This window comes from Molothrus aeneus, chromosome 15 (genome assembly GCF_037042795.1).
Source record: "Molothrus aeneus isolate 106 chromosome 15, BPBGC_Maene_1.0, whole genome shotgun sequence".
Classification (NCBI taxonomy): Eukaryota; Metazoa; Chordata; class Aves; order Passeriformes; family Icteridae; genus Molothrus; species Molothrus aeneus.
Window position 1 is genome coordinate 9361938 of NC_089660.1, and position 22305 is coordinate 9384242.

The 22305-nt window shown below is 40.2% G+C and overlaps 1 protein-coding gene across 4 annotated transcripts in view; it reads left to right on the forward strand.

Moving 5' to 3' along the window:
* Nucleotides 1–753: 753 nt before the first annotated feature.
* Nucleotides 754–22305, forward strand: part of MACROH2A1 (macroH2A.1 histone) — a 42944-nt gene continuing 21392 nt past the window's right edge. For all 4 annotated transcript variants that reach the window (XM_066559860.1, XM_066559862.1, XM_066559861.1 and 1 more), the window contains exons 1-3: nucleotides 754–880; nucleotides 8508–8708; nucleotides 21452–21558. In XM_066559860.1, the coding sequence (XP_066415957.1) occupies nucleotides 8537–8708; nucleotides 21452–21558 (279 nt within the window). In that variant the 5' untranslated portion in view covers nucleotides 754–880; nucleotides 8508–8536. The remainder of the gene's footprint in view (nucleotides 881–8507; nucleotides 8709–21451; nucleotides 21559–22305) is intronic.

Sequence of the window (22305 nt, forward strand, 5' to 3'; positions counted from 1 at the left end):
CCAAGATCCGCTGTGGCAGCTCCTCTTTTCCACTGGCAGCCGCCGGGCGAGGCAACTGGGGGAGGCAGGAGCGGAGAGGTGGAAAAGGGAATGAACCCTCGGTCTGGCACAGGACGTGGGGGCAAGGGGCAGCAGCCACCCAGTGACAGCAATCTGACAAGGTGAGCTCAAGGACAACCATGGGGCCCATGCACAAAGGCCTCCAAAGGCTCCATCTGGGGCCTTGCTAAAATGGCACTGAGCCATTTTTGTATAGCATGAGAAAGAAGATGTGTGCCCCTTACAGAACAACCCAGCTGCTCATCCGCTTCCCTCCATAAACGTCATTCTTCGGAGAACACAACGCGAGTCCCTCGTTCTGACTTTCTCGTCCTGAAAATTTGGGAGCGAACAGGTTTGTACACAATGGCTCGGCCGGCAGCAGCTGCGGAGGCCGCGGTGCCAAAGCCCAGCCCCACGCAGGGACCGGGCTTTACAACAGCCGGGCCGGGCCAGCGGCGCCTGGGGCCGTGCGGGCGGGAGGACAGCCAGGAGAGCCCCGGCAACCTCCGGGATCGCGGCACCCGTGACCCAGCCGTGAAGGATCGTGAGGGGATCCATGAGGGGATCGTGAAGGATTGTGAGTGGAGCGTGGGGAGACGGCGAGGGGCCGGGGAGGGAGCGCGCTGGATCGTGCGGCATCGTGAGGCGGCCGCGCCGCGAGGGGCGGGCGGTGGATGTGACGCGCGGGCGCGCGGGGCATTGTGGGAGCTCCGCCAGCCCGTCCAGCCGATCCCGGTGGCCCCGCGGGCGGAGCGGAGCAGCGGGAGCGGCAGCGGGGACGGCAGCGGGAACGGGAGCGGGGCCGCCGCCGGCCGACCGGAGACATCTTGCCCGCACCGTAAGTCACCGCCGTGGTGCGCCCGCCGTGCGGGAAGGAGGGGGCGCGGGGGGCTCTGTCGCGGCGCGGTGACACCCGGCGGCGGCGGCGGCGGGGGGGCCGCGAGCCGGCCGGGCGCGCCATGGGACGGAGGGGTGCCGGTCCCCTCCCCTGAGAGAAACCGGGAGTCGGTTCAGCTGCTCCTTGCTGTGCCTCGGGTGAAGCCGGGGGATCCACCCGCGCCCCGCGAAATGGTGGCAGCGGGGCTGTATTTCCCTGGAATCCGCTATGGAATGACGGTGTGGGGCTGGAAGGAGCCCGGCGGGGGTGCAGGAGCGGCCGGGGGTGTGGAGCCGCGGTCCCCCGTGTCCCCGCTGTTACACGCACGGACGGGCTCCGTCCTTGTCGTTCCCACCGCGGGTCGCCGAGCAGGGGAGGATAATCGAGGGAGACTGCGAAAAGCACAAGGCAAAAAACAGCAGGACTCGTTTTCCGTGTGTTTCACTTCGGGATGAGGAACCCGGTAAAAGTTACCTGCCTCGTGTGAATGACTTGATTTAAAAAAGCCTAATGATGTATTTTAAACCGTAAGTAGAGGCTGCTGAGAGTAGTAAAAATAAATGTTTGTCTGGAAACAGGGCTCCTTATTCTTTTAGGACTGTCACTTCTTGTAGAGGCTGCAATATGTCTGCCTGCGGGATTTGAGCAGCCCATACGGACTGGCTGGGTGTGGGTGTTCTCCAAGGGGACTGCGAGTGCTGCAGGTGAATGCAGGTTCCTGGGGCTCCGCACCGGCTCCAGCACAGCAGCGCTGGGACTCAGACTCGAGGCTGACGTGTTTGTGCGTGCAGGAGACGGTGAGGGCAACGGACCCATTCTGTGACTCGCATCTCCCTCTAATCCTTTTGTTTCTTCTGTAATCTTTAAAAGTAAGTTGTAGGAGGCCCATGAAATTGTGTCTGAAGCCAGCAGTTGGATCTAGCTCCTATGCAAGCAGGATGGTGTAAAGCTGAGGTTGCTTCATTTGTAGAGATGGAAAGAGACTCGTTTTTGAAATATACTTGGATGAGACTTGTTATTTATCTCTTGACCATGCAAGTGAACAACCATTTTTTCCCCAGGACTGTGTGTGGCTGTCACTTAGCAACAGGTCTGTAGAGAACTTGGCAGATCCACTGCCTCCCCCATTCTGAAAAGTAAAAGAAATAAATTAGCGAAGGATCAAGAGTGCCATTAATAAAAACAGTACCTGGGTTCTCAGGGACAGCCCAGAGTTGAAAGACTTATGTTGGAACAAGACAATTACAGTTGCTTTGAAAATTATGTTTCAATGCAGTTGGGTATGAAAGATTTTGTATCATTAGAAAACTACCCAGTGTATTTGGGAGTTTGGGGCTTTTTTTTTTAAGTGTTGTGAAAGAAAGGCATTACATTGTTTACTTAGTAATGGTTGCAGGTTATTTTGCTACATTATGTTTTGTAACCTTTCACACTGAAATCTAGGCCTTCTGGGTTTCTGAAGAGGAACTTTGTTTTGCTGTGTTACCCTTCTGATTGCCAGTAAAGCCAAATGTTGACAGTGTAGATTAAGCCATAACTGATATAAAAACTAGTGGCAGGACTAGAACTTGGCTTAATGACAGTAAAGTGCTTAAGCACTGCTTATTTTGTAGATCAGCATGAACAAAAAGAGAAGTCCACCACTGCAGGCTTACTCTTAAAAGAAACCAGTGTGTTTAAATTTGTTCTTAGGTGTTGCCTAGTTCTGCCAATACATAGCAATGAGCTTTGATAAAAGATACTCTCTTGATAAGGTAGGTGATATAATCACAGTCTGGAAGAATAATCATGTACCTTTGCTCTCAGAGAAGTACAGACATATTTTTGTGCAACTCTGCCAGCTAGGATCAAAGCCTGCTGTCTGTTGCACAGAAAAGGTACTCCTACCCCAGCAAGGTTATAAAGTAGGAATAAAGGAGCAGAAATCTGTAACTGATGCCACAAGTGGAGAAAAGAGCCTGCAGATAGATCCTCCATTGGGAGAGGAAATGTTGGCCCCATGGGTAGTGCTGAGCATTAGGTTTTGTCATCTCAAGAGGTAAAACTGGAAAAGAAAAATGCAGCTCTTGTAGAAAGACTGCAGGGCTGGCTTGTTTGCTTGCTTGGGAAGGATGCTGAGAACACACAAAGAAGCCATAGTTCCTTACCCAGGCCCATTCTAAAGACAGGATGGTCAGGATTCAGCTCATGGTCCTTGTTCCAGGAGTGATGCAAGAATCACACCATTCATGACCTCCTTGATGGATCAAGTTCTTGCAATCCCTTCTCTCAGCAGTATATTATCTATTTTAAATTGTGTTCTGCATCTGAATTTTGCCTTGGAAGCATCCACATTAATTCTTTATTATGTTTTTATTTTCCTACAAAAATGTTAAGGGACAAAGTTGTTTTCAAAGTGTTATTTAAAGCAGTTTTTCTACATTGATTTCACAAATGGTCCAATGACTTAAGGCCCTCTGTAAATTTGTATGCTTTCTATCTAGCATACAAAAACCTGTAGTGTATAATGCTTATTTCAGGCCAGTTCTCCCAGCAGTGGTCAGTGAAGACAATTGTATTTACGTTTTCCTGGCTATTGGTGGCAGGATGCCCAGCAGAAACTCTTGTCACACTCCCAGCCCTGTTCTTAGTGGAAGTTTGCACATTAAGGGGTATTTGTTTTGGTGTTTCAGACCCACTGTGGGAGGGAGGGACTTCTGCCAGTTGAATACAATTGTGCAGCAGTATTTTGTTTAGCAGACACATTTTGTGAAAACGTTATTCCTCTTTGTTTCATCCTTTATGTTACTGCTATAGGAATTTTAATTGTCTTAATCTTCAACAGAAAGTAACACCTATTGTGCATCCCTAGATTGGGAGTGTTCTCTGGGTTTTCCAAATGAAAATAAATGTATGGTGCTACCTTCTCAGATGAGAAGTTAATGGAGTTTTGGAACAACTGTTTTACAGGTGTTTTTCACTCTCTTGTCTGTTTCAGACCTCAGAGTTACTGCTTTGATAAAGAGCTTGAGCTAAAGTTTGAAATCACATCAGATCAAGTAATAACTGAATGATTGGCTCTTTTTAGTCCTAGAAACCACAGTCCCAGGCAGAGACACTGTTGTGCCAGGCAAGTACTATTAGAGACCATTCTATACCATTTTATAACCATGCCAGAGTAGCTTCTGATTAGCTAAGAACAGAGCAAGTTCTTTGTCAGAGCAAAGTTAAATGCACGTTTTCAGCAAGAGTTCAGTGAGTGGCAATTATTATGGGACACAAATAGATTTAAGAGAGAATGGCAGCACTTACATTGTTAATCTTTTGAAATAATGGAAAGAAAATAGTATTGCAGTTAATCTCTTGTGATACAAAAATGAACTTTCCAGTCTAGTCTTTGTACTGAAAGAAAAATAATTATTACATCTTAGTATTATTCCTATTGTAGTAATGATCTTCTGGATTCCACTACTTACTGATATGATGATGTAGACCTAAATTGAATCATCTCTTTGCTAAGTGCAGTTAATACACCAGTGTAAGCCCACAATCAGAACAGTCTCTATCTGACAGCAGTAAGAGTCATAGTAATTTGTTTAGTCATTAAGAACCAGTACCTGAAAACTGTTAATAACAGACTGGGTTTATTACTGCTGTTTAATCAAGGTGTCAAACCAACTGAACTAATGAAGTGCTGGTATTTGGAATTTGGGTATCGCTTTACCAGGATCTTCAGGCTGTACTTTAAAAATTATGTGATGTTAAACCTTTCAGAAAAGCAGATGCCTTTGTGCATTTGAAGAAGATGGTACTTGAAAGTGTGGTTCTGCAGAGTATCTGTCTTCACACAGAAAAATATGGCCAACCAGAGTCACTCCAGCCAATTTCAAAGGCAAAAATGTTAATGGTGATTTGACCACTGCACCTTAAGGTTGTTTCTTAGGAAATGAATTTCTGGCTCGCAAAGACGTGACAGCAGAGGAGCCTTGTAGCTTGAATCCTTGCTGTGACCAAATTAATACATCATCAAATCTTATTTTTGCATTTGGAGATCTTAGAAAGCAGTGTGAATCTTGCCACAGTCTTTAAGGAGTTTCAAAAGGCTGTGAATCAAGTGCTAAATTCTGGATGTAGGGTGATCTGCATCCAAGCATGGCAGAGCACTGAAGAATGTATTATTAAATTTGATTTGAAGTCAAAGGTGAACTCAGATACTTGACGCCTCAATGATATCCCCTAATTATCACAGTGATAATTTTGTGAACTCTCACATTGAAACAAAATCATTTTATCATCAAATATTTGGAGAGACTTTGCAACCTATTTGGTAAAATTCTCAAAAATTCCATTACAAAGGCAGGACAGAAGAAAGAAAGGAAAGTACTGGTCCATTGACTGTGATTTATTTAAAAATATATTTACTTACTTTTATTATACTGCTCAAATCTTGTCTGAACTATGATGCATGTGATAAGGTTGCCTTCGGTTGCCTCTCTGATCTGTGGGCTCCCAGTGACTCAGCAAACAGCTCTAGTTCATTAGTGCTGGCAGCATTCCAGAATTTCTGGTGTTACAAAGATAAACCATTTCAGAACATGTAAGGCATATAGCTTGCTTTGGGTTTTGATCTGTTGCCATGCTCTTTGCATTTCACCTCAATACATTTTCTTATGGCTTTTGCAAGTGAAATCTCTTTCTGTTGTCTTTTTTGGTGGAGAGCTGGAAATAGGGAAGAGGCATTTGAGAGTTGGTTGGGCCATCCTGCAGCTCAAAGGCAGGACAAACAGGTTCTGCAAAGTAATGATCCTGAATACCCAATTAAGCTCTGGAAAAGGTTTCCATGCCAGGCTCTCACTTTCACCTTCCAAATGGTTACATGGTTGGTAACAGTAAAAGTGGCACTTGAAACCTAATTGCAGTTTTCCTCCCTCCACCCCCCAACATCTAAGCAATCTGAACATACATGTAGCAATGGGATCCTTGAGATGGGAAGGTCTGAAACTCATCTGTATCACATTTCACCTTTAATACTGAAAGTTTCAGAAGTTCTTGGTTTTTTTCATTATGCAGCCCTATGCAACAGCACCTTTCAGACTCAGGTAAAGTTTCTCCTCAGAAATAAACTTACAGCTAGAAAGATCTTTAATATTCAATATAAGGGCATCAGGTGCATTGTCAAGATGGTCACATTACTCACATTAATATTTAGGATACCCTGGACCTAAGTGCATAAAATAAAGAGAGAAATTAGCTGTAGAATTTGCAGAGGTGATAAAGTAAGTTTATGAAAGAAAAAAAATATATCATTTTATATATGGGTTGGTGTTATTCTGTATTACTGCCTACTTTACTAATGCTTTGGTGCAATTGTTGCAGCAGCTGATAGCTAAAATTATATTCTCCCAAAGAGAGAAAACATTAGGAAGTAAGGATTTCCATATTCTCTTCCAGCTGTTCTGATATCCCATAAACTCACTAAATGATTAATAGAAATTTACTGCTTAAGGCTTGCAGGCTTTCTCTAGAAAAATTACGGTTTTCATCACTGACCTCTCAGTTACAAACCAAATATCTTGCAGGGCAGCACAGATATTTCTTATGCCACTTTCCATGGTGTTTGATTCAATGAACCTCTTAACATTTGAGGTTAAACATCTCTAGTACTGTTGATGACAATGGATTATGAAATTTGAAAATAATTGCTGGCAGAAGGTTTATAGACAAGTCAAAGCCCCACCCAGCCTTCCTGCTAACAAAGACAGAGCTAGCTAGATGAGAAAATGCAGTTAAATGGATGTTTTTTTAAATCATTGGTGAGCTGCATTTGGGTCATTTCTCAAGGCAAGAAAATTGGCTTTTGTCCTCTTCTTCACAGAATAATGGCTGTTACAGAGCTGAGTCCACAGCAGATGAAAGGAGAAGGAGCCCTTTTGATGGCTTCCCCTTTCCAAAGATTCCTATCTGTTTCTGGACATGAGTTTCCTAACATAGTGTGACTTTCATCTGATCTATGAAGATGGGATTGTTTTGTTTAGCTTTAAAAACCAGTAAACTCATTGCATTTAATTGACTTAATGTGCCGTGCAGGTGTAGATTCTGGTGGATGGAATGTGGGAGTGGAAAGGAGAAGAAACCTCTGATACTCACGTTCCTTTAGCTATTCTGACTGGTATTTGTTTGGCAGTTATGTAGCCTGAATCTTATTGGCTCATTGAGAATTGAAGGCCTGCAGGATGTATCAGCACAGAACAGAAATTGCAAAACCTAGAAGTGGGGTTGATGAACCTGTTTTGCCTAATTCTGAGATCACTTCATTGTGGATTCAGGTGTGTGAGAAATACAGTTAGGTTCATGAGGGCAAGAAGAGAATTCAGGATAAAGAAGTGAAAAATAGAGGAAGTAGAGAAATGGTGTGATGGGAAATGGTGTGAAAGGACTCAAGGGAGTTTCATTGTGGAGTGTATAAACACATCAGTGAATTTGCCATGTGTGTTAGGTAGGAATTGTGCAGTGAAGGAAGAAGTGGGGTGCACAGAGGTGTGTCTGTATCACTGATGCATTGTGTTGGTTTCCCTGGAGTTCAGATCTGAGGGAGGGGAGAGATGGAGAGATGGGCTCTGTCTCCTTTCCTCTGAGGTAATTTCAAAACCCAGTGAGTTGCCTAAACCTTCAAAGACACCTTGAGAGCCTGTGAACCCTCCACCTCTTTGGATTTGTCAGTTTCTATTTACAGCTGGAGCAGAAATCAAAGAGAGGACAGAATATGTTTGACAGCTGTATCAGCAGTAGGTTCCCTCAGCGAGATAAACTGAGATACAGTTGTCAGATACGTGCTGGGTGTTCAGAGCACTATGCTGTCAGGGAAAGGTGGCAGATAGAAGATTGTCAGGTTCCTGGAGGGAATGTTGAAGCAATATGGTCTTCAATGTAAAGATGGCTGAGTTTCTAGGTTCAAATCTCAAGGGGGTTATTTTAGATCTTTCTAAAAATAGAGCATCTACTGTACAGGAGATGTATTTTGCCATCCATAGGCCTTTGTTCTGTTAATTCTCACACATATGGAAAATCGAGTTTTTTAAAGGAAGTGAATATACTTTATGAAAGCTTTAGTGGATGTGGTTTCTCCTAGTTTGGAATGTAATTATGCATGAACCTAACTGCCCTACCACAGCTGTTCAAATGCCCTACCAAAAGGTTTTCATGGAGATAAGGGGGCTGTGTCAGTCTCCTTGCAGAAAGCATCCTCTGCTTCAATGCAGGAGTTCTATTTTAAATCCAGTACCTATCACTCTCTGCTCCATTAGTGGTACTGGGTTTAATCTGTTAAGAGTTTCACAAAAGTAGATTCTTAGGAAATAACTTGTTTTATATATTTTCTGTATAAAGTTACACCAAATTACAATGGGAAGTAAACATTCTGGGGGAAATTATTTTAGGTTCTCGTTGTGTATACTCTAAAAAGGCCTGTCTGTATGTTTTAAACACTGTAATGCATTGCCTACCCCAAAATGCTGATTTGCCTTGGAATTCAGTGTGTAGTCTTATAGTATCAGTCCTTACTAATAACCTTTTATCTTTTGTTCCTTTTTTTATTTCTTTCTAAATATAGAGTGCTGTTTCAGACCTGATACAGACAAGATGTCCAGCAGGGGTGGAAAGAAGAAGTCAACCAAGACTTCCCGCTCCGCAAAGGCTGGGGTCATATTCCCTGTTGGAAGAATGCTCCGCTACATTAAGAAAGGCCACCCGAAGTACAGAATTGGTGTTGGTGCTCCTGTGTACATGGCTGCTGTACTGGAATATCTAACTGGTAGGTTTTGCTGAATTATGTGAAATAGTAGCAGTAAAAGTTAAAGACAAACTGAATTTAAACAGAAAAAAACCCAAACAAGCAAAAAAAGTTACAGCTGAAGTGTGTGTTTTGCATCACACATCTAAGCCAAAATCAAGGTACCCTCACCCCTGCCTCAGAGCCTTGATGACTTGTTCATTCTAGCATAGAATTTGCTTTCACCACTTGTAAACATACCCTTTCCACATAGTCAGAGTTCCCACTGCTATCAGTGTTTATGGACTACATTGTTGTACTTCTCCTTGCTTTGATTTTGTGCCTGATGAGTTTGTTTGGGTTATAATTGTCTGTTAAGCATATACATTAATTTTAAATAGAGAGTTTCTCCATGTTTACACAGGGCTGAGACTGCTTACAGCCTTGTTTAAACATTTTTGTTCAATTTGCAGATTTCTTTTCAGACTGTTTGCAATTGCAATTTGTTTGATTGAGTCTGTGTATACATGCAAACTCTTCATCTGCCCTGGATCTGTGTAGCTTGTTTGCATACAGTTGTAGTTCTTGTTCTGTTCCCTTCATCATATCAGAATAAGAATACTTTAAATAACTATTTCATTTTCTCACAGGACAAAAGTATTATTTTTCCTCCATTTAGAAATAAGCTTCAAAGGAATAAAATGTTTTGCCCAATGACATAAACAACCAGACGTGCAAGTAAAGATCTTTACATAGCTGTTTTGTCTCAAACAAAACTTAAGACATTGCAAGTTTACCCACTCCAAACAACATTGCAAAAGCAGTCTTTTGACAGAAAACCCCACCTGTAATAGCATCAATATATGGGCTTTTTGCAATAATGGTTTGCTTAAAATAAAATTGGATAAGAAGGTTCAGTCTCCTTCATGTGGCCAGACTGATGTCTAAGTTTATACCTGTAGTGTAGGGATCTAGCAAAAAGCACAAGTGCCAGATAGATGAGTGTTTGGAGCCAGATTCTATTAGCATGACTAAGGAAAAGTTTAAATTGGATCTTATTTCTCAAAGCAGTGTTTCTTTTTCCAGTGCATCTGCTTGTGTCGGTGTTCTTGCCATAGGTTCAAGTGTTTCAATGGACAGGAGACTTTAAGCTGTATTGGTGTGCTGAGCCTCTAAAAGGTACAGGTTTTTCTTTGACTCAAGCACAAACTTATAAAGCATTGACTTTTCTGGGAGTATTTAAAACTGAAGCAGCCTGACCTTACCACAACATTAGATATGTTTTATAATGGCTCTTGATGTTGAAGGACAGAAGATTTCTTCCTATAAAGTTTCTTCTTCCCTTAAAGATGAAGAAGATTGGTAATATTACCAAATAATTAATAGAGTGCTTGTTTTCTGTAGGGTATTCATACCATCAAATATATTTTTTTTCACCTTCACTTGTCAACATTCAGTATTATTTATTTGGGCCTTTTCTTTAAAAGAATGCTTTTAAACTTCATAGATGGCCTTAAAAATTAATATTTCCTTTACCTAGGTTGCTGCTTACAGCAATAACAATTCAAATAAAAGGCTTCTTAGGGTGAAGGGTGCTTTGAATGCTGTCCTTTTAAAGAAACAGAGCAATACAGGTGAGCTTAAGGCTCTGCTAATGAGCAGCACATGTTATGGGTTAAATGATTTAAAGTGTTGACTGAGGCAGTGATAGTTTAGGCAGTTAAGAATTGGCTGGGGAAATAAAGTTGTTTTGTTAACTGCTGTGCATCTTGGGAACTTGTCTGAGGACATTACCAACAATAAGAAAAAAAAAAAACCCAAGAAAAATAACATATATCACTTTAGGAAAAACAAAAGGCAGGAGGAAAGATTAGCTAAAGGAAAAAGTACTTTCCTTCTTTATCCCTTTAACTATTTTTAGGCAGTTTTGCTGTGGTTTTTCTGTCTCCTTTGGAAGGCTAGGTATAGATAATCCTAGTAACCTGTCAGGTATCTCATAGCTTTCTTTCATTCCTGTACACAGATGTGTCTCAAAAGCACAGATTCACCTTTCTTTCCACAGTTGGTACTGGTTTTATCATAGAATTATTTGGGTTGGAAGGGACCTTGAAGTTCATCTTTTTCTAATCCCTTTTCCATGGACAGAGATACCTCCCACTACACCAGGTTGCTCCAAACCACATCCAGGCTTTGAACCATCTTGGCCATTTCCAGGGATGGGGCAGCCACAGCTGCTCTAGGCAAATGTGCCAGAGCCTCAGCACACTCACAGGGAAGAATTTCTTCCTAATATCTAATCTAAGTCTATCCTGTTTCAGTTTGAAGTGATTCCCCCTTGTAGTCCCATCACTACAAGTCCTTCCCTCTCCAGCTTTCTTGTAGACCCCTTACTGTTTCAGTCTGGTGGGTATTTTTTTTCCTTTCTCTAAGTTTTTCACACAATGTATAGTATAATTTTTAAGCCTTTAGTGCTCAGTATGTTTTCTGAACTTCAGGTCATTCATCTTTTTCAGTGTAATTCAGAAACAGCCCCTTGAAATGGAATGCTTGGAGATTTTTGGTTTGTGTTCTTTTTACCTCTTGGCAGTTATTACTTCACAAAACCAGAGAAATCCTGACTTCTCTCCAGGAGAGTTTTTAAAGATCCTTATGTTAGCACATGGTCTGAGACCAAAGCATTTCAACCATTTCAAAGTAAAACCAGGAACGTGACATAATAGGAAGGAGACCATGTGAACTGGCATGCTAATAAATTGACTAAATCAAAAAGCAATCCTGTGTATCCAGGAAGAAGAAGTATAAAATATCAAAAGGAGTCATAGGAAAGAGAAACTTCAGAAACAAAAACAGGAGTGGAAATGACAGAGACATGACCTAATAGAAAGGAACCTACGAAGGTTTAAAAACTGGTTCATCAGTGTGCAGAATATGGAACCAACTGTATTTGTTTAGAAGGTGAGGTGCTAAATTTTGCTGGTCTTTTCTGAGGTTTAACTTCAATGTAAATCTGAAATTAGCCCATAATGTGGTCAGATCTGGGATTTTTTGTTTGATTTGAAATTCTGAAATGCTTCCAGCTGTTCAAACTTGAAGGTCTGTTCCGGATTCATCTGGAGTTACGACTTACCATTTTGCACTTTGAAAGTAGCTTATTTTTATCATTTATCTACAACTCCTCATCAGAAAGTAAGAGGGAACATTCTGTGATTTTGTATGTCCTTACATTTCAATATACTTCACATTTAAACAAGTTGCACAGTGAGTATCCTCCTTTTCTTACTTACTCACTAAAGGTTCTTGTTACCTAGAAGTAACATCAGAAACTAATTCTCTCATTAGCGCAAGCAGTGTATTCAGTTTGGTTTCTTAAGCCCAGTTGCTTATTGTTTCCTGTTTTTATCTATGGAAATAATGTGTTATGTCCACTGCAAATAGAATACAAGTGTGTCTTTCATGAGTAAAAGTGCAGAAAGTACCTTTGAGTGTTACCAATATTGAAGTAGGTAGCTGTGCTTCCTTTCTTTACACTGGAGGAATAGAGTGTATGGATGCCAAAGAACTATAAATGCACAGTTCTTTCTTTTCCTTCTTTGAAGCAGCAGTTCAGGCAGTGCTTCTTGCCTTGCAGGGAATAGTCAGAATAGTGGACCAGTTCTGCAGCATAAGCAGAAATTAATTTTAACCATTATCAACAGTTTTCAGCTGGCACATTCTGTGTTGGTGATTCCTATTGTCTTCTTTCCTTATTGCACTTATTTTCTAGTGGTTCCTTGCCTATTTGTCTTTCCAAATGTGGACTTCAGAAAACTGCAATCCCCTCCATAATTTCTCTGCAAAGTAGTGCATCAGTATCAGTTTATGTTAAAAAAGAGCTCTAGGTCAGTCAAGAGAATGGCCACAGACTTCATCTGGGGCATTGCAGCCACTCACATGAATTTCAGTGGTTTGTGTTTGTCAGAACTGGTCCTGCCATACATCTCATCAAGTGTGGTCTTTGCAGGTGTAGAGCTTGCACAAGTTACAATACATTATTCAACCTTTCTTACTAATGGAAAAAGATACTCCTTTGCCCTTGAAAAACAGAAATCTCTTGAGCATATTTAAAGGCAGAAAGAGCCAGGCCTGCAAGTGATTTCTGCTCCCCCCTCCCCCATCATCTGTTCTACACTGTAAATTATTTTCAATTGCCAAAATGTCATAGCAAATGAGGAGAAGGAGAAGTTTATAAAACAGCAGGAGCACAGGAATACAGAAGAAATGAGACTGATTTATACTTGTTACGTATATATGAAGGTAGGAGAAAATGTTAAATACCTGTTTTCTCCATTAGATCTTTTTCTCAGCTGTGTTTTTGGGGTTTTTTTTTTGCACAGGGGTACTGTTGATCATATATTTTCTTGAAATGTAAAATAAGCACTTCTTGAACCCCGTGGTTAGAATTGCATCTGAGGCATTCCCATGTTTACCCGAGTTTTAGTTTGCAGGCTTTCTGATGTCACCAGAATCAAATAATGGGAGTTCATGTGCTGGAGCTCAATTAATTGCATTTTTATCTTGATGAAATTTCAATGTGGGAGACATTTTTGATCCAGTTGCTGATTGGCTGCAAAAGAAAAGTCCTTCCTGAGAACAGTAGGTTTAACTGCTCACTTCAGATGCTCGCCTTGCAATGTCCAAGCTGAGCAGATTGAACTGCTTTTCACCTCTTGTGTTCTGCTCACTGGCCAAAATCTTCACAGGGTCACAGAGGAAAACAATGATTTGCCCTTTCTATCAAAGCAGATGTTCCACTGAACTCCTGCTTGGAAGCAGAGGGGAGCTCAGGGGTCCACAGTAAAAAAGCATTAGGTTAAAAGCAGATTCAAGTTCCAGGCAGTCTGAGACTCCTGTAAATAACCATCCTTGGAGAGTAATGAAATTTAAGAGGATAATTAATTGACCATGTCTTTTTGATACCATTGAAATGTGCATTCACTACCAAGATACATTTCTCCTATTTAAACAGGCAGCTTTAGAAACACTACTTCATTTTATGGTGGCGTACCACAAACTCTGTCCCAAAGACACCAGAGATAAGTTAGGGGCTCATAGGACCTGTGCCTTCCCTGAGCAAGCATGAAAATACCTCTTTGTATGTAGGGTGCTTTCAGTATGGATTAGTACTGCACCTAAAATACAGCAGGGTTGTTTATGGCAATAACCTCACAAGCAGAGACCTTTTGACTGTATCAGCATAGGAAAACTCCTTTGTGACATTATTTCTACATAAGACTTGTGTCATGCTCTCAAGTGTCATTATCACAATCTAAAATTGCTCTACTTGTAAGAAGTGCAACTTCAGATATAAAACTTTGCACTGTTATCTACTGAATGACCAACTTTCTGAAATATAAATGCATGAATCAGTGTCTTTTGAATGTATATAAATTAAGAGTTTTCTTTCACTGATAAGCCAGCCCTATAAGCATTTAGGTATGTGTGTCTGTCTTATTGTGTAGTCCCATAAACTTCCATGGATCTCTGAGTTACAAAAGCTCACTCAGTACAAAATTCCTCACCTGATTACAGTCCTGATGTATTCTCCAAGCTGCACAGGTCAGGTTTGATGAAAAACTGAAAGAACCACCAAGTGTGTTTTCTTGTAATAAAAGCTCTAACAGTGCATACTGCTATGTCAGCATAGTTCAAAGGGGTAAATATGCAACATTGTGACATGTGTCACAATTTTTTTTTATTTTATTTTTATTGCAAGAATGTACAAAATGCTGAATGGGGCTGGTTTAGTTTTTATGGCATGGTCAGTGAATATTTTCTCCTTTGAAAATGTTAACATTTTTGCAATATTTCAGTTATATTTTAACTAGCATGAAATACTTCTTATTCTAGTAAGTAATTTCATCTGTTTATGTGGCTAAGTTACAACAGAGTAATGACTCTGTCTATATATTGCTGCTCAATTTAATACTGCTATCAGCCTTGTTTGGAGGAATGGAGTGTAAGAGTAGTGTAAAACAAAACTGTGGCTGATTTTGTTACACAGTTTTTTCCTACCCATACCTTTGTCTTACATGGAAATCCTTGTTGAGAAGAATAAAAGAATCTATAAAGCTGAAGTCTTTTATTCTTTGGCCCTTTATTCTTGGAATGACAGTTGTAGGACTGTCTGTGACTGACTCTAAGTGTATTTGCCAAGTAGTTTCTTTCCTCAGATATTCTCAAATTCTAGAAGTTCTTGCATCAAGTATTGTAAGCGTAATTTTTTTTCACCTTTTTTCCATTAGTATTATTTAGAATGCCTGAGTTCAGATAATGTTCTGTCTTTGGTCTTCAGTATTTTTCCAAAGTATATTTTTCCCTGAATTACCTTTAGAAATGAAATTCCATGTGGATTCTTTGGTGCCGTCAGATGAAATGCTCAATTCTCAGTATAAACTTCACTGGGGAAATATAAATTTAGGGGATATACAGAGAAATACAATATTTCTAAACCATACAGGAGATACTTTTCTCCCAAATTGCAAAAATATCTGTGATATAGTAGGCTTTGTTAGTGCATGATGTTATGGTTACTAAAAATGGTGCTAAACCTTTCTGAATGGGCTCAGAAAACAATTAGACACATCCATAGAAGTAAAATCTGTTGGGGAACTAAACAAAAAGACAGCATTTCTAACTTGGGCAACCACTCAGCTGCACATGGCTGAAATCAGAGGGAATGTTCTGGAAAATTTGCTTTCTCCTTTAGTGCTCCAGCCCACTTGCGCTTGGGCACTTGGCTGAGGACTGGAGATCAGGCTGGATGTGGGCTTTGCTCCAAGGGAGTTACAGCAAGTCCTCTTGATTTCTTTAATGTTTAGAAATGCAGCATTAAAGACTAAGCCAGGACCTGGTCTCAGGATGTGAGTAGTCTCTTGTATTCTTTAACAGCCAGACCAAAGCATACATGGAATCATTTAGATTGGAAAAGCCCTCCAAGATCATCAAGTCCAACTGTTAACCTGGTGCTGCCAAGTCCAGCACTAAACCATGTCCCCAAGTGCCACATGCTGCACTTGATCAGGTAACGTCTGGCAGCAGTTACTTTAATCATGTTTGAGTGCATTTCTAAAACATATGTAAGCTGTTATGAGGAACAGCAAAGTGTACTGCCAGGTAGAGGAAGCTCCACTGAAAAAGAATAAAGGCTGATTTGAGTTAGAGCAAGGTTCTTGTGATTCTTGTGGAGAAGAGCGAGGCTATCTCTTTAAATTAGTACTCAGGGTGTGGCCATTGTTATAAATAACAGCTGAGTTGAAATTCAGGTTTCCCTGAAAATTGAGCTCTCATATCTTTTACAGATCAATAATAAACAAGAACTTAAAATCTAAAAAAATAAAAAAGGAAGTTAAATAACATTGGATCTCTTACAAAAAAAATAATGGATGGTATTAAAGTGTAGAAAAAAACTGAGGAGACATGTAAGTCAGATCAGAAGGCTCTAAGTGGAAGTGGCTTTTGTGGCCTGAATTTGTGTTTTATGTAAACAGCAGTCTGTCATCTGCCTCACAGAAATGCAAAACTTATAATAACTTGGCAAAGTTAACAGTTTTTCCTTTAAGAGGCCTAGTTTTGATACAGCACAGACACTCAAGACTGAAAGGATTGGGGTTTTTATCACATCCTAAGAGAACGATTGCCCTGCTGGGAGTTAAGGTTTCATCAAGGCTTGTTCAAAGCAGTAAAGTTTCTTGAACTGATTTTCACTGCATCAGATTTCCACGACTTTGAACCAAGGCTGAGAACTGTTTTATTGGAATGCATAAGAGGGAAAGTGTTGTTAAATGATTCTACCTTCAATCTTGCAACTGCAGATTCCAGGGGGATTGGGTGGAATACACAGAGAGAAGAATGCAGGAAACTCTTAACAGCCTTGGTTGATTGGGGTTGATTGGGTTAAAACCTTATGGAATCATGTAAAATTAATCTCAAGTCAATAAAATGCTGATGGGAAAGATGATTAGTTTGAAGTACAATAAGCAGACTCTTTGTCATTTGGTTGAATCTGTAGCAAATATGTATTTTTCTCAGTGGAATTATATCAGCATTCATTTTTCTTTGATTTCTGGATATTGTTTTAAATTTTCTTTTGAGGAGTGGCTTCACAATTTTTTAAGAAATCCCTGCCTTGTTCCTGTTGGAATTTGCATGTTCAGAAATTGGCCTTGTATCAGCACATCACCTGTTAGTTGTTAAGAGTTTAATTTTCAAAGATATGATTTCATCTCCCTGAAGACAAGGTGGACAAAGAGATTCAGTGCAACAGCAATGATTTAGCTTGCGATGTAAATCAAAAAAAAGAAAAAAGAGAAAAAAAACATGTTGGGGATGAAGTCAGACCAATTAAATTTACTGTTTACATTGAGAAAGATTACAGCATGGAATGCATGATAAACTAAAGGCTTTGTTATTTAGGCTTGAGAGGAGTTTTAGTCAATAATGACCAGTAATATTTTGTTTGAAAACTAGTGATAAATGAACTAGAGCACTCTCCAGGAGTGGGAGGAGAATGTATTTGCTTTTGTAGCTTCCAGGTCTGCAGTTTCTACTGTGCCTCTGTTCTGGCCTAATAGTAATTAGTTTCATTTTAACCATGTGTTGTGTTCTATTCCAGAATAGAGAATAGAAATTGCAAGTGTTGTGAAATACCAATGTAACAATACTCAGGGCAGAGAGCAGCCCCCTGTGAAACAGGGAAATGCAAGTAGTGAAATTGGGAAGTTAGTAGGGCATCCAAGAGATGACCAGGGTCTCTGAAAGCAAAGGATGAAGAAAACTGAAATCTGAGTCCTGAATCCTGAAAACTTCATCCAGGATGAGGTTTCTGTGGAGACTTCTGACACTTTTTGGTTGTGTTTGAGTAGGAAATGTCTTGAGAACAGCTTTTCCTGTGGTCTTATCTCAAGCTTAAATATGAAGATACACAACCGGTTTGCTTTTCTCCTTTAAAAATATTTAACTGAACTTAAAAACCTCAGCTGAAGAAACACAGTTTTGTCCAAGTGCTGAGAACAAGCTTAGACCAGTTTTCACTACCCATATCCCAGTTCTAACTATTACCAAGATGTTTTTCAAGTGATCTAAATAAAAACTGCCTTGGTGATAAATTTTAAAGAAAATTTCATAACTTTTAGGGTTTCCCACTCAACACTTCTACTTTAATAATGACTGAAAAGAAGAAAAATATTAATCATAACTATGTCTTTGAAATCAAATTGATGTGCTCACAGTATAGTCAGATTTCTGAGGCAGCTTTTTTTGCTATCAAACAGCTGTCCATACATGAATGTATCACATGCTGGCATTGCATTCCTAATTAATTTTCTTCTTCTAATTACACAGCTCTCATACCTTTTTCTGTTTTTGTTTTTTTTTAATATCCATACTTAAAGCAGTAAATGTTGGTTTGCATTTTTGTTTGAAATTATTCAAAAGCACAGTAAAAGTCATTTGTGCAGATGGAGTTTCTCTTCATATTAAGCTGATTTCAGTATGTAGTAGTTGAAGGATATCTTCCAAACCCTATATTGAAAAACTTGGGATTTTTCTTCATTTTTTAAAAACTAGAGCTCTTCATGTTCTGTAGTTCAGTAAAGTGAGTCTTGCAGTTGCCTGCTGCCTGAGTGGTAGTGATGTAATTGTTCTCTAGGGGGGAAATGCCTTGAGTAAATATATGAAACGAATGGAATAGACATTATGCAACTTCCATCCTTTTTGTGAGGCCTCATTTTTGTAAAACAGTTTTGTTTTGGTCTTCTGGCTGGATAAATACAAGCTGAGTGAAACCTGATGTCATGAAAGCTCTTAACACTTTCATTTACCTCAACAATTCTAAGCAAAGCTTTCTCTCTTGACCCTGCTTGGTTGCTGGAGTTGATTTTTAAATATCTGTTTTCTCCTACTGTGGGAAGATGGCTTTTAATGAAACAGAACTTCTCAATGACTCAGACCTTTGAACCTGGTAGAATGACACTTCCAAAGTGATGGGTTGACCTAAGAGTTCAAGTCCAGCATCACTTTTAAATACTTTTTCCCACCTACTCATTTTTCCAGGTAAATCCACAGTTACTCTTCTGAAAATTGGAGAGATATAGATTTTCCTCTAATTTAAAATTGATTTTAAAAATGGGCAATACACCATTTAAATCTCCAGAATTAAACCAGCATTAAACAGATGTGAAAGTAGTGCTGTCTGCAAGAAAAATCCAGGCAAGTAGTCTGAATCCTGTCTGCATCCAGAAAGTCTTCATTTCCAGCTTTTCTAAGCGCTCTGATCTGTTGGATTTGGATTAGGTTTGTCTCTTGTCAGTTCTAAATCAAAAAGCTGTTGCCTATGTTGGCTTCAGTTTGAATACCTCCTAATCCTCTTTGTAGATGGGAGAGTCCCCCTCTGACCAGACTTGTGTACATAGCTGAGTTTGGCAGTTCTCAGTGCTGTGGGTCCCTCTGCATGTACAAGCAATACTTGATTGTTGTCGGAGCGCTGAGGAGAAGGCCAGAAGAGAAATTCCACCCTCCATGGCCTCCTCCTCTCTCCCTCTCCCCAGGCTCCTCTTTTGTGGTCCTCAACACCAGTGCAAAGCGTCCTCTTCCTGAAGAGGAAGTGGGGTACCTCAACTTCCCTAAAGGACCATTAGAAAACTGTAATTTCAAAACGAGTTTCCTGTCCAAGGAAGAGGGCTTAGCACTTACAAGAACAGTTCTCCACTGTACGAGGCAGACATTTTAGTTTTATGAGGAACAAATAAAACATTCCTGTGTGCTTTACAGGCATAACACTTTCTTAGAGTCTTTAGTTCCAGAATGCCCTGTCTGCATAGCTGTGCTGATCAGTCACAGAGAGTAACACGGCCTGACTGTTCTGCAGGGCTGGAAAGCAGGAGAGGTGGGGGAGCAGAGACAAACCAAAAAACAGCAAAGCCTTCCCTTGCTTTTCAGCTGGGATTAGGTCTGAGGTACAGTTGCATTCCTGGTGTGAAGAGGTGGAGGTGGTGGTGTTACTCAGTGACAGAGCCTTGCTGAGGTCAGTGGGGATGCCTGGGGTGCACCCAGGGTTTCACTGTGTCCACTGTGAGGTGATGCAGGGCTTTGCCACCACAGGCTGCAGGCAGCAAAACCTCACATGTCTGAGCTGGGCTTGCCAGAAGTATGTGAAAGGGATTATGCCAACCTAATTCACTTTTTTGGAGGTGTGGAAAGCATGGGCAGGTTGACCTTACCCTGCTAATCCGGCTTTAAAAATAAATTAAAGCATTTGTTGTCAGCATGAAATGTTGAGTTACTTTAGGATTTAGATTTAATATTCTGCCTCATGCTATAATAAAGTTAATTGTGTGCTTTGAAGAACACAAAAATGGTGAAAACATACCAAAATCCTCAATGAAGTTGAACTGTAGAATATCCAGAAGCAGCTGAAAGTTTTCCAGTAAGCATCATAGCTTACTTGTTATGGGACTTAGGATGAAAAATAATTGGTGAATCATGTTAAATTCAGTCAAATGAGAGGCCATAGTCTAAGCTGTATATTATTACTGAAGATTTACTGTATCCTATGGTAAAGGCATGTGGTCACATGAACTTTGATTTTAGTCTTTTTTGTTTCCAGGTTAATGCCTTAATTCGGCTCTCTTTGCCTCAAAATCAAACTTACAGGAGAGCTCTCATGGTGTAGTCAGTTCTTAAATGTAAAATCAAGCTCATCTATTACTCTAATGTTACATTTTAATATTAGTGTGTAATAGATGTAAAAAAAAGACATTTCCCTTTTTTTTTCCTCTTTTTCTCCACACGTTACCAGATATGCAAAAGGAAATCTACCAAGTGCAACAGTGAGATGCAGATTGTAGAGAGGGAGATGAAAGGTTAGGTGTAATGGAGACAGCAGTAGCACATAATTGCTGAGTCTGATAAACATGTTATGTCATTTTTTTTAATTGTTCCCTAGACTTTCTTGTAATTAATTGCATCCTTGCCCAAGGTTTGTTGAGCTGCAGATAAATCAGTTAGCGGGTAATGCTCTAGTCTTTCTCTTCAAAGATCTTTGCATGGTGAGCAAGTTCATCTTTCTGAATTCAATAAAAGCCATTAAATGCCTGGCTGTTAAACATTATTTTGTCAGCGCTGGAAATATCTTCTAAGGAATAATTTATGAGAAGCAAACAAACATGATTCATCAATTACTTTTTCTGGTTCAAAACTTCTTCTCAGATAGAGAAAAAATCTTTAAATGAGTGTAGCAGCAGAATTTGTATTTTTAGTGTCCTAACTTGGATGTGTGCTTACATGGTTCCCTAATGCTAAAAATGAGTCATTGAGAATAGTGTTTTTTCCAGTAATAAAAAAGTAGAAGTGATACAAGCCAGAACTCACATTTGACAGATTTGAGAAAAAGACCTGTAGAATTTGTGTTTATGCTGTATTCTGTCCTCTGATAGGAGAGGGGTCCTAAGAGATGAGCACACAGAAGCCTTGAGAAGAACACTGAAAAGTGAGGAATCTAGGGAAACTGCTTCAAAAGAATAAAGAAAATAATTCTAGTTTAAAGCACAGGACTTAAGTGTGCATTTGTTCTTCAGTGATTGGACATATAAAAACAAAATGATCATTTTAGAGTTAATCTATTGCAGGTATCTACAGCAGTTAGGAGTAACATGATGTAATTCCCATGCCTTTTTGCATGGATGCTGAATAACACATTGACTTTTCTTAATGACCACACTGTAATTAAAAGGAGTTTACTTTTTCCCCAGCGGAAATTCTGGAATTGGCTGGAAATGCTGCAAGGGACAACAAGAAGGGTCGAGTCACTCCTAGACACATCCTGTTGGCTGTAGCAAATGATGAAGAATTAAATCAGGTAAGAAAAACCTCTGCCATGTGAAGGCCAGGATTTCCTTTTCGGGCTTCTTAAATTGTCTTTTCATATAGCTGACTTGTAACTCAAGACCTCTGCTTGTTGAGCAGCACACTAGGAAACACTCACTAGCGTGCTGGCTGTGTAACTAACTACAGCACTAAGCTTAATTATGTATTTCAGCACTCCTAAAATGTGTAAAAATGCAATGGACATGTAAAATGGTGTTTGCTAACACTATTACAACCACTTCTGTTGGACTGGGGTGTTGTCATAAATTCTTCAAGGATGCAGAGAAAATCCTGCAGATGCTGATTTTTTGTTTGTTTTTAGTTTCCCCCTTAGACAGCTGAGGACTCAGTGGGACCTATCCTGTTCTCACTGAAGTCTGTTATTGTGACCACAGAAGAGCTCTAAACTCTTGCAAGTCTGTGTCCTTTGCAGACTTAAAGATGCCTTTAACCTGGCCATAAAATATTTGGCATTATTATTACAGTGCTGTGGTGTCAGCCAGAGGCAGTGGCTGGGATTAATGTACCTTTGTGTGAGGTGCTGTAAAAACCCCTCTGAAAAGATACTTTTTCCAAATCTGTGTATCATGACGGAGCAGGAAAAAATAATATTCCCCCAACACCCTCCTTCTGGTTCTGTCTGAAATTTGGTAATACTTTCCATTCATTATCCCTTTGTAAGCTTGGAGTCTCACTGAGTTGAGATTGGGGAGCAGTAAACACGAATCAGAAGGTGGGA